General features: G+C 28.8%; 1 protein-coding gene across 1 annotated transcript in view; it reads left to right on the top strand.

Annotated features, from left to right (window-relative positions):
• The window catches only part of LOC107441904 (circadian regulator cryptochrome), a gene marked incomplete in the record, with an annotated part of 27,867 nt that continues 17,009 nt past the window's right edge, over nucleotides 1–10,858 (top strand). The window contains 7 exon segments of the mRNA XM_071182037.1: nucleotides 1–124; nucleotides 1,287–1,333; nucleotides 2,786–2,873; nucleotides 4,320–4,456; nucleotides 5,383–5,632; nucleotides 6,939–7,091; nucleotides 7,791–7,963. Of these exon segments, the coding sequence (XP_071038138.1) occupies nucleotides 2,793–2,873; nucleotides 4,320–4,456; nucleotides 5,383–5,632; nucleotides 6,939–7,091; nucleotides 7,791–7,963 (794 nt within the window).

The following is a 10,858-nucleotide window of genomic DNA, read 5'->3' on the forward strand; positions in this document are numbered from 1 at the left end:
ATTTTTTAAACACATGCGAATCTATAAAAATTCGCGCGTTTGTCACAAAAATTCCTTTCACCTGTTGATTATTCTCCGAAGCCTTGGAATTTTTGTTTTGTTTTCTTTTGACAAAGAATATGTAGTATAGATATTATTTAGTTATTTCATTACTATCTTTTTAATAAGCTGTCTGTAAAAAAAGAAAGTAGGACAAACGCTGGCTTTAATTGTATTATAGCGATTAATTTCAACTGCCGCTTTTTCTCAAAAAATATTAACCAGAATTAAATTACCGAAAATGTACATTTGAGTAAAAATATTTTTTCTTCTTCGCCTTGCCAAAAGTTTTTTGAAAGAATTCTATAAACGAGTGAAATAAAAGTGTACTGTAAAATAAATCGAGCTGTACCGTGCCTAAAAATTTTGTTGCATTTGTATGTAACTTAACCAGTTCTGTTTTCATGTTCTTTTTTATTTAATGGGTTGTTTGAAATAGATGCGATTGGTTTTTAGAAATTTTTAAATTAAAGGAAATTTTAAAACATATTCATCATTTATTGTTTACCTTGTTAAAAATACTTAATGTGAAAAAATTTATATCATTTATATATTTGGTAATAAAAAAAAAAAAATAAAAAAAAGACTTATTTTTTGGGGGGAAGTTATTTACATTAATTTTTTAATTATTGTTAGGTTTTTTTTCTCTTGTAGAAATATCTTCAAATAAGATCCCCCCCTTCAAATTAAATAACTCAGTTGTATAGTTTAATAACTAAAATAATCATAATTAAAAATATTAAGCATAATTTATTTATTTTGATGTTTGTTTTATCTCCAGATACCTTTAAACAAGCAGAAATTTCATTATCATATCTTAATGCTTAAAACTTGGAGTCTAAATTAAGAACCTGGATGATATTTCTAGACAAGTTTAGCTTTAAAACACAATATATGAATGAACATTCTTTTTGCACAAATTAAGACCAAACTTTTGATGTATAAGGTGTAGAAACAATTGTGGTGCAGCATGCAAATTTTTAAGATGATAGTGTTCAACAATTAAATAAAGCAATTTGTGATCTTTAGATAAAAAAAATTCGAAACTTAGTATCATATTCTAAATCAGCATTTGTAATTCTCCACCAACTCTTAAAATGCCATTTTTATCTAAAAGGAATAATAAATTTTTTACCTTACTGTCACTATTAACTGCACCTTAAACCTTGAGGGACTTGATTTCTTTATCAAATTCCTGCTCTTGAGCAAGTTTAAGCTGGTTAACTTCAGGGTTTTGTTTTTACTAGGATATGGAGGATTGGTTTGTTCCAGTAAAAACCATGGAAAAAACCTGGTAAATGCTATGAATCAATGTTTATTTAGTTAGGTTAGAGATAAAATTGTTTATTATTTATAACTGATTGGAATATGTATTATTTCTATATTGTAGCACATATTGGAAAACAGAAAAGACACTTTCAGTTTTTGACATTTTTTTAAATTTCTTAAATACTTAAAAGATTAATTTATAACTTTAAAGATGCTTAGTTCATGCAATTTTTCATACATAGTAATAAGATTTAATGCTTTCAGAGGTTTGGGAGATCAATGATAAATTATGAAAGAAAAAGCAAGTATTTTTGAACGCCCTAGAAATCAATTTTATGCTAGAAAATCAAGCAATAAGTTTGTATAACTTGTATAGGTTACTTTAATTGTAAATTGAAGTAGCTGCATAAAATTTCATAAACCTAGGGATATGGATTTATAGAAATAAGGACATTCTTATTGAAAACTAATTTTTTTGCCTTACTTTTTTTTGCTATAACTTTATAAATATTCAATGAAATCAAACAATATTTTTAAAGCAATTTAAAATTAATCCAAAACTATTTATCTAAAATTTAAAAAAAAAATCGTTAAGATATATGTATAGTAGTTCTTTTATACTAATATATAATTTTTATGTATTACAAACACAAAGAATAAGAATTTTTAATCTTATTCTTTGCTTAACGCATTTTTTACAGATACAGTGTGTTTCCATTGTACATTTTCCGCAAACATACTCCTTTTAATTAGTACTATTTCTATAATTCTTGTAATTATTCTTATTAAAAGAATTATAATTAATAATATTTCTTCTAAGAACTTGTGCTGTCTTGATTGTTTTGACATTTTTCTGGGTAAAAACTAACAGTTAGTTAGAACTGAAGTAAAGATACCAAATTAAAATATAAGCTACTTACCCAAACATTTAGAATTTGTCACTTTTTCTTACACAAAAATGCCAATCTAAAATTTTAGGTACTTTCTTGAAATTTGAATTCACTGTTATTATGAATGAACTAACTACGCAACAGTCTGCATAAATGTGTAACTCATCACTTGCGATACGCATTACATTGTAATTTCTAATCTGATGACCTAATAAAGCGATAAATTGTTCTCCCGGTCAAATGACCGGTTATGGTAGAAATAGGTATACGACAAGTATTATTTGTAACAGACAAAATACAAAAAAAATATATATATGAAAAATAATAATGGAATATTAAATGTCTCTAATTGTTAGAAAAAGACATGTAGTGCAAAAACGATAAGATGATAAGCACATTTTCAATGCAAAAGTTCTTAAACGGTCAGTTGACCGGTTATGGCATGTTTAGTGTTAAGTTGTTGCTTGCATAAACATTACATTACTTTATTGCTTCTTCTTATGTAGTAACACAATTTTTTGAAATAACATTGGAGATTATTAATATCTACTATGAGTAAACATTAATTATGTCTTTCTTAAATATAGTTGAACAATGGCTGATGGTCAGTTGATTCACTGGTTCCGCAATGACTTGCGTCTCCATGATATGCCGTCCTTAAGCTTGGCCATGACAGTTAGTATAATAAAATTGTCATCTTTAATGTCTCTTTCTTTTCAGAATAAAATATGTATTTTAACTATTAGATGAAAATTTTGATATGCATGTTTATCATGCTGCGTAGCATTTTTAAAAAGTGCTTATTTTCGATAATTGTTTTTTAAAAGCCCTTAAAGATGCTTTTTTCATAGGGTGTTTTTAATAAGTGCTTAATTTTCCCTTTTTGAAAATGAGATTTTTTTCTTTACCATGTTGATTTTCGCCAAGTATTATGTAAAAGCGTGCTTTTTACATTGTTCTTTTCAATGTTTTCACAGTTAATTCAACAGTCTATTTCGGAGTACCCTCGGTCCATAGCATATGAAAGCACCAATAATTTTACATGCTTGATGAAATATTTCCGCATGTGCGTCTACTGAGCAAGGTATGGTGAGATTATTATACTTTCATGTGCAACTTTGTTGCATTTTGCAAGATATTCTCAATTTCAGGCTTCCTTTTCCACCCTTCGATATTGAACTGTAAAATCTTTTGATCACTTTGTTATGGCTAATATAATTAAGAAAAGATTTATTTGTCAGAAACTAGTTGTTTTATCATGATCATGTAAAGTTTTTGAAAATTATTTTGCATTTTGTTAATCTATATAGTGCTTAAAAAGTACTTAAAAGGTGCTTATTTTCTGTTGAGAGATTTGGCTACCCACCCTGTTTTAGTATGCATGTTTAGATAAATTTGAAACATAAACTTAACATTGCAGCTTAACATTTTATAATTTAATTATAAATTTAGTAGGTGTTAGTTTTATTTTTAATTTTGCACAAAATTCTTCTCACTATAATTATGAGTTGATAATAACTTACTGATCCTCTTTGTGCCGAACTGGAACCTAAGGTCTAGAGTCTTTTTCTCCATGCAATCCTGCCTTTGGATAGGCAATGCGCTTCTTTCCATCCAGTTGATCCTGTTCTACTAAGATCTTCCATAATGCATATTTGCCACTGTTAATCTCGGTCTCCCTCTTTTTCTCTTTCCGTCAGGCGCTCATGAGCTTGCAATATTTGCAGGATTGTTTCTATCTGTTCGTAGTATATGGCTGAGCCATCTCCATCTTCGTTTTAAAATTTCTCCATTAACAGATGGTATATTAGCTTTTGTTAAAAGGTCTTTATTTGTTTAACTATTGGGCCAGAAGATTTTTAGTATTATTTTCAAGCATCTATTTTGAAAAGTTTCAAGTTTTTCTGATTTCCGGGGTAATTGCTGATCTAGGTACTTTTTCCCTTTTGTGCATTATCGTTTTATTTTCATTATGAAATATTCTTTTTGTATTTTTTCTGCACAAATTTTTAAGATATTTATTTTTTCTTGGAAAATATTGTACGAGTGTCGACATTTGAGTGAATAATAAAGCTGCTCTTTGCTCGCAGATTTTAAGGTTTCTAATTTCTGTTTTTATAGAAATGTTCAAAGCTGTATCCTGTCTACATTTTTGATAAAACTGGGATACTTGAGAAACGAATTGGCTACAACAGATTGCGATACATCATAGAATCTCTGGAAGACATTGATAGGACATTTAAAGCTTCCGGTGGTAGGTATGTAAATTTCATTTGTATCACTTAATATAAGCATTGAAACTTAATATTTAATATTAAAATTCCCAGAACTGAATGAAACCTGGTGGTTTTAAAAAAGGTGCTTAAATGGGATGTTTTTAAAAAGTGCTTAATTTTCCCATTTTAAAAATGATTTTTTTTTTACAACGTGGATTTTTGTCACATATCATGCAAAAGCATGTTTTTGACATTGTTCTATTCACAATTCATTTAACCACAATCCATTTCGGCGTACCGTCAATCTGTAGCGTACGAAAGTTCCAATCGTTTTGCATGTTTGTGATACTAGCGAGTCTGTGGGTGCTTAAGTGTGCTTTTATTCAATTTTTTTAAAAGCCCTTAACGGTGCTTTTTTTCATGTGTTGTTTTTAAATAGTTCTGAATTTTCCCTTTTCAAAAATGAAATTTTTTTTACCATGTCGATTTTCATCACATATTATGCGAAAGCAAGGTTTTCACATTGTTCTATTTAATGTTTTCACAATCCATTTCAGTGTACCGTCTGTCCGTAGGGTATGAAAGTGCCAATCTTTTTACAGGTTGGATGAAATACTTGCGTGTCCGCATGTGCGTCTACTGAGCTGAGTCCGGTGAGATAATTGCACTCTCAAATGCAACTCTGCTGCATTTTGCAAGATATTTTCCAGCTTCTGAAATCGAATCAAAGTATCTCTCGATCTTTTTATGGTGGCTAATGTAATCTGGAAAAAGCGTTCTTTGTCAGAAACTAGTTATTTTATCATGATCATGTAAAATCGTAATATTATTTTTCATTTTGTTAATGTATGTAGTGCTTAAAAATATTTTTTGAGTGCTTAAAAAGTACTTAAAAGGTGCTAATTTGACTGTGAAATTAAAATATTGTGATTTGAATAAATATGATAGCCTATTTATAATTTTGTCAGACTGTATGTTTTCTGTGGTGAGCCGACTAAGATTATGAAAGATTTGATGACCGACTGGAACATTACGCACTTATCCTACGAAGATGATATCCAACCCGTTTGGACTGATGTGGAATCTTCTATTCAAGACTTTTGCAGAGAAAGGAATGTTGAAATAATCAATAAAGTTTCTCACACTTTGTATGATCCTAAAGATATACTTAAAGCCAACAGAGGAAACCCACCTGTCACATATAATGTTTTTTGTCAGGTAATTATATTCAGCGTTTCTTTTTCTTTCTTTTTTTTTAAATCTTAAATGCACAAAAGGAGCCATAAATATTTACAAATATAGAACTGTTTGAAAATATTCATTTTGATTGCATTACACTTCATTGTTATTTATTTAGTTACTCCTGTGGAAGAATTTTTTTGGCCTTTCTGCGACATACCTCTCTAATACTAATATCTTTCTGCAAGATACTTAAAAATAACAAATGTCAGAGATGATTTTTCTCCGGAAAAAATCCGGATTTTCGGATTTTTTGTCCGGAAGTTTCCCGTAATCCAGGGTCCAGAAGTTTCCAAGAAATCATCGATCACATTTATGTACAAGAAATCTTGTATATTTTATTAAAAAATATTATAATATGTTTATTAGGCATCTCTCTCATTTGTAAATGTTTGTTTCTGGTAGGATAATAAATGTTATTAGAAATAAAAGTAAACTTATACAAAATTATTAATTTAAATTATGCTGCATATAATTTATTTAAAGTTTCATGTTTTGAATATATCAATGGTTTAAATTTATTAAGACATTAATTTTTTGAAAGGCGTAATTAATGATTTTTGAGTTGGGCTCACAATTGCCCTTGAAATGTACATGTTACTAATTTAATGTTACAAAAGCATAAACGTCAAAAAAATAAATAAATAAAATAATAAATAAAAAAAATTGGATCAAGTAAAATAATTTTTTTGACTGAATATGTAATATTTTTTTTAATTCTAATATATTGGGCAATACTTTCACATTTTGTAAGAAGATGATACACTAATTATTTCTTATTACACATTTTGTAATTCATCATCACATTAAAAAAATCATGAAATCTGATGCAGTAACTGTTGAATAAAGGCAAATTAATGTTAGAATGTTGAATGTTTGAATGATAAAATAAAAGCAGAAATCCATAAAAATATAAAGTTGAAATTTTTAATGAGGAAAAGCTAATAAAATATGTCATTTAGATTACTTATTTCATGATAGGGAATATTTATTAATTTATTTTACACTTCTGGATTTTTCCAGCTAATGAGCTTGTTATCATAATCATGTAAAGTCTTCAAAAATTACCTTGCATTTTTTTAATGTATATAGTGCTTAAGAATATTTTTTTAGTGCTTAAAATGTGCTTATTTTTGTGTTGAAAGATTTGGCGATGCACCCTGTGCATTTATAATAAAATTCGGTGTTTGAAATAAAATTTTATCTATTCCAAAATAAAATATATTTAGAAGGAGAACGCACATTAAAAAAAAAATTTATAATAAACTTTTTTTATTCCTTGTAGGTTGCACAGTCACTAGGACCACCTCCAAAGCCTGAACCTCCATTGAAATTTGAAAATATAATGTTATCGAATGAAGAAGTTTTGGATTCTAAAATTCCATCATCTCCTGAAGATTTAGGAGCAACAATGGAATGCCCTGAACAAACAAATAGGGTTGCTTTTTACTTTAAATCTCTTTACTTTTTAATGTGAAATTTTAAAGATATTTGTGTTAGCAAAAACTGCACTTCATCGCGGGTCACACTCAAGGTGCTAAATGTTTTTTAAAAGTGCTTGAAGGTGCTTTTTTATACGGGGTTTGTAAAAAGTGCTCAATTTTCTATCGTTTAAAAGGAGATTGTTTCTTTGCCGTATTGATGGTCGTTCTAAATTACAAAAAAAATGCTTGATTTTCGCAATTTTCCCAGCAATATTTATCAGAAACTGGGTATTTTATCATGATTATGTAAATTTCTAGAAAATTATTGATTTTATGTTTATAAATTAAGAACTTTAAACTATAGAAAATAATTTTTATTACTGCACAATAACCTAAGTATGATTTTCTTTTTGGAAAGTGGTTCAAAATATTTTTCGAGTGCTTAAAAGGTGCTTAATTTTTTGTTGAAAAATGTGGCTACGCACCCTGACATTGTCTGCTAACACATTGGAGCCTTTCTACTGTCAGTGGTTAAACCAAGAACTGATTACCAAAAGTTTAATAGCTAAATTTTAAAAAAATGTTTTATCTAGAGCTTATCTTAAAGGTTTAAAATAATTTTTTTTGTTGTAAAAGTTACATAATTTTGTTTCTTTTTAATGTATTTATAATCAGCTATATGAATGTTAATATGTTTTGTACGAATGTTAAAGATTTGGAGGGGAGGAGAAAGGAAGGCACTGGAGCTTCTGAACAACCGACTGCAAATCGAGAAAGATGCAGCTGAGTCAGGAATTTTGATGCCAAATCAAGCCCAACCAGACCTTTTAAGTCCTTCCATGTCTCTGAGTGCTCCACTTTCTATGGGATGTTTATCTGTTAGAAAGTAAGTTGTTTATCCAATATTACAGTAAAAGTTCTAAGTGTATGACTTATTACAAGAAACTTGCTACCACGACAAGTTTTCAAGTCAATATAAAAATGATAATTTTAAAGATACAAAAGCATACCGGCAAAGTCTCCTGTTTTATAATGAGGACTCCTGTATTTTATGACTATATCCTGTGTATTCTCAAATTTCTCCGTATTTGAAGAAATTTTTTAAACGAAATTTTTTGGCAATAAAATATAAGCTGAGGGCAAAAATACTTCTCTTATTTCTCAACAGATAGGACTATTGCCAGTACTGCAGTTGGTTGAGTGTTAATAGTTTAAGTACCCCTTGCAGTCAGGCTAACAGTGGGACATTTTTGTGGTTTTCCTCTCTATGTAACTCAAATGCGGTTTAGTTTCATCAAGAAATCTTCCACAGAGGAAAATTTTTCCCTGTACTTGATTGATCCAGGATATTCCTTGTCTTCTGGATTGGGTTCAAAATTACAGGGCTCTGTAGTTGAACATTGCTAGTGGTAAACCCAGAAATTGGGTCGGTGTTCAACGACGGTTATAAAATAAAATAGTTTAAGTAATTATAAACAATGATTTAAAAATATCTTATTAATATTTATATGCATATTTTGCACTTCACAGTAAATGTAAGTTCTTATAATATTTCCAATTTTGAATTTCTCTTTTTGACTTACATGATGTAGGAAAACTTAACTCAGAACCCAAAAAATGTTGCTAGTAAAATCTCTCTCATTTTATTTCTCCAATCATGGCAGGTATGGACATGCCTTCACCATTTCAATCCTCTGCAGAAAGGATGGATCCCTTTCTTTGGTAGTTTGACGACCTGTGTGAGAAGTCGAGCACTTTTCGGTAGAACATTTTAACGAGGACCGATATTGCTCTCCCTTGGTCCCTACGCAGGCTGATCAAAGTGGTCACTCACTGATCGTAGCCAGAGTTGCTCGACTTCGGTGTTCTACTGAGAACCGTGTCTTTACAATCAATCCACTGTATATCAAAAATAATACATTTTTAGAACTATAAACCTGGTCGAAAGGGAAATAAGCGAGAATTTACTGGGCAAAATCTTTAAAGTTATTCTCACAAAACTCTTCATTGGGATACAAAACTTTTTTTAAAATCCTAAATTGAAATGTCTGCAGATTCCCAAAAATTCTTTAAGGAATTCATCATCATAGTTGGACAGACAGCCCATTGTGGGACAATGCTTTCCTCTGAAGATTTCTCCATAATGACTTCTGATTTATCATTTATCTCCAATTCTCTTCACTAATTGCAAGAAAATCAGATTTCACCGAGTCAGCCCATCTCAACCGTGGCATTCCAGTCTTTCTTGTTCCAGTGGGTCTAAAAAGCAGTATCTTTTTTATTGTATTGTCATCACTCATTTGAATCACGTGGGCGATCCAATTCATTCTATTTATTTTTATGTATTTAATAATATCGGGTTGTTTATAAAACTTGTACAGTTCAAAGTTAAATCTCTTTCTACAGTTATTGTTTTCATTTACACCACCAAGTATACTCCCACTCCGCAAAATCTGTCTCTCAAATATTGCGATACAGATTTAGATATTAAATACATAAATTAGAATGCAAACTATTATGAGAACATTTAGAATGAAAACCTTATATTCACAAAATTGAAAATGCATTTTTCGCAATTTCACAAATCATAATTTCACAAATGATTAATAATAAATTTGAACCAACCACTTTTTTGTAGTTTTTTTTTTTTAAAAAAATCAGTTCCTTCAAATAGGTTTAAAGATGAATTAAATGATAACAGGAAATTCCACTAAGTGCAAAGCTCAGTTTGCAAAATTTGAATTATAAGGATCTTCTACCATACTTTAAATGTGAGTTATAAAAAGACAAGAAACTATCTAAAATTGTGTGAAAGTCAAGAAAATTTTTTTGTATATTTTACACAGAAAAACTATTTTTGATTAATTTGAAAATGCTGCTTTATCAACTGAAAGTTTTGTACGTAATGATTTTGAAACTTATTAATTTACAATTCTATAGAAATTAGTAACTACCAAAAAGTCAATACAATTTATAACAAAAAAGTAATTTTTGTGATTTTATGATAATATCTTAAAGGCATTATACTATTTATTTGTAATAACTATTAAAATAATCATTTATTTTGTGTTGTAAATATTTCATTCTTGTTAAAGAATCATTTTCTAGTAAGGGTTTTTTCCTCGCTTTACTAAAAGATGTGTGATTGTCATTACTATGTATACTAAATAGCTAATTTATATCAGTTAAATTATTTGTTCATGAAACATTGTGTTATGGTTTTCAGAGCTACCAACCTGGAATTTCTACCTCTCCATGATATTTTAATGAATTAATAATATACAATTAGAATAGAGAAGGAGAAACATTGTTAAAATAAAATATTTTGATTTTTCATTTTTTTAATAATATTTTATTTTATTTAAATAATCTTTCTTCTCTTTTCATTAACCTTTATTATTTTCCATGTTTTCTCTATATTTTTAACTCATTTTATGAGTACTTACAGCTTATTGTGCAGTAAATAAAACTTATTAATTTTCTTTGTTTTTCTCTTTATCCATTTTGTCTTTATTATGCTATACACTACCGGTCAAAAGTTTGCGAAAATTTTGAAATCTACAAAAAAAAGTTATAAATTCAAATGTTCATAGAACTGCGAAAAATCATTCAAATTGCATGAAAATTTGATATGTTCTAAGGTGAACCCTCTACAGTTAGCTACATATGATCAAATTGCAATACTTTGTTTTTTGCGAACTGAATCCAGCTTTTCATCATGAGTTGTTTCTATGGTGAAAAAAGTTGTTAAGTTTGAACACTTGCCAAACTTGCAAAAAAA

The sequence above is a fragment of the Parasteatoda tepidariorum genome, chromosome 1 (genome assembly GCF_043381705.1).
Source record: "Parasteatoda tepidariorum isolate YZ-2023 chromosome 1, CAS_Ptep_4.0, whole genome shotgun sequence".
In the NCBI taxonomy this organism is placed as follows: Eukaryota; Metazoa; Arthropoda; class Arachnida; order Araneae; family Theridiidae; genus Parasteatoda; species Parasteatoda tepidariorum.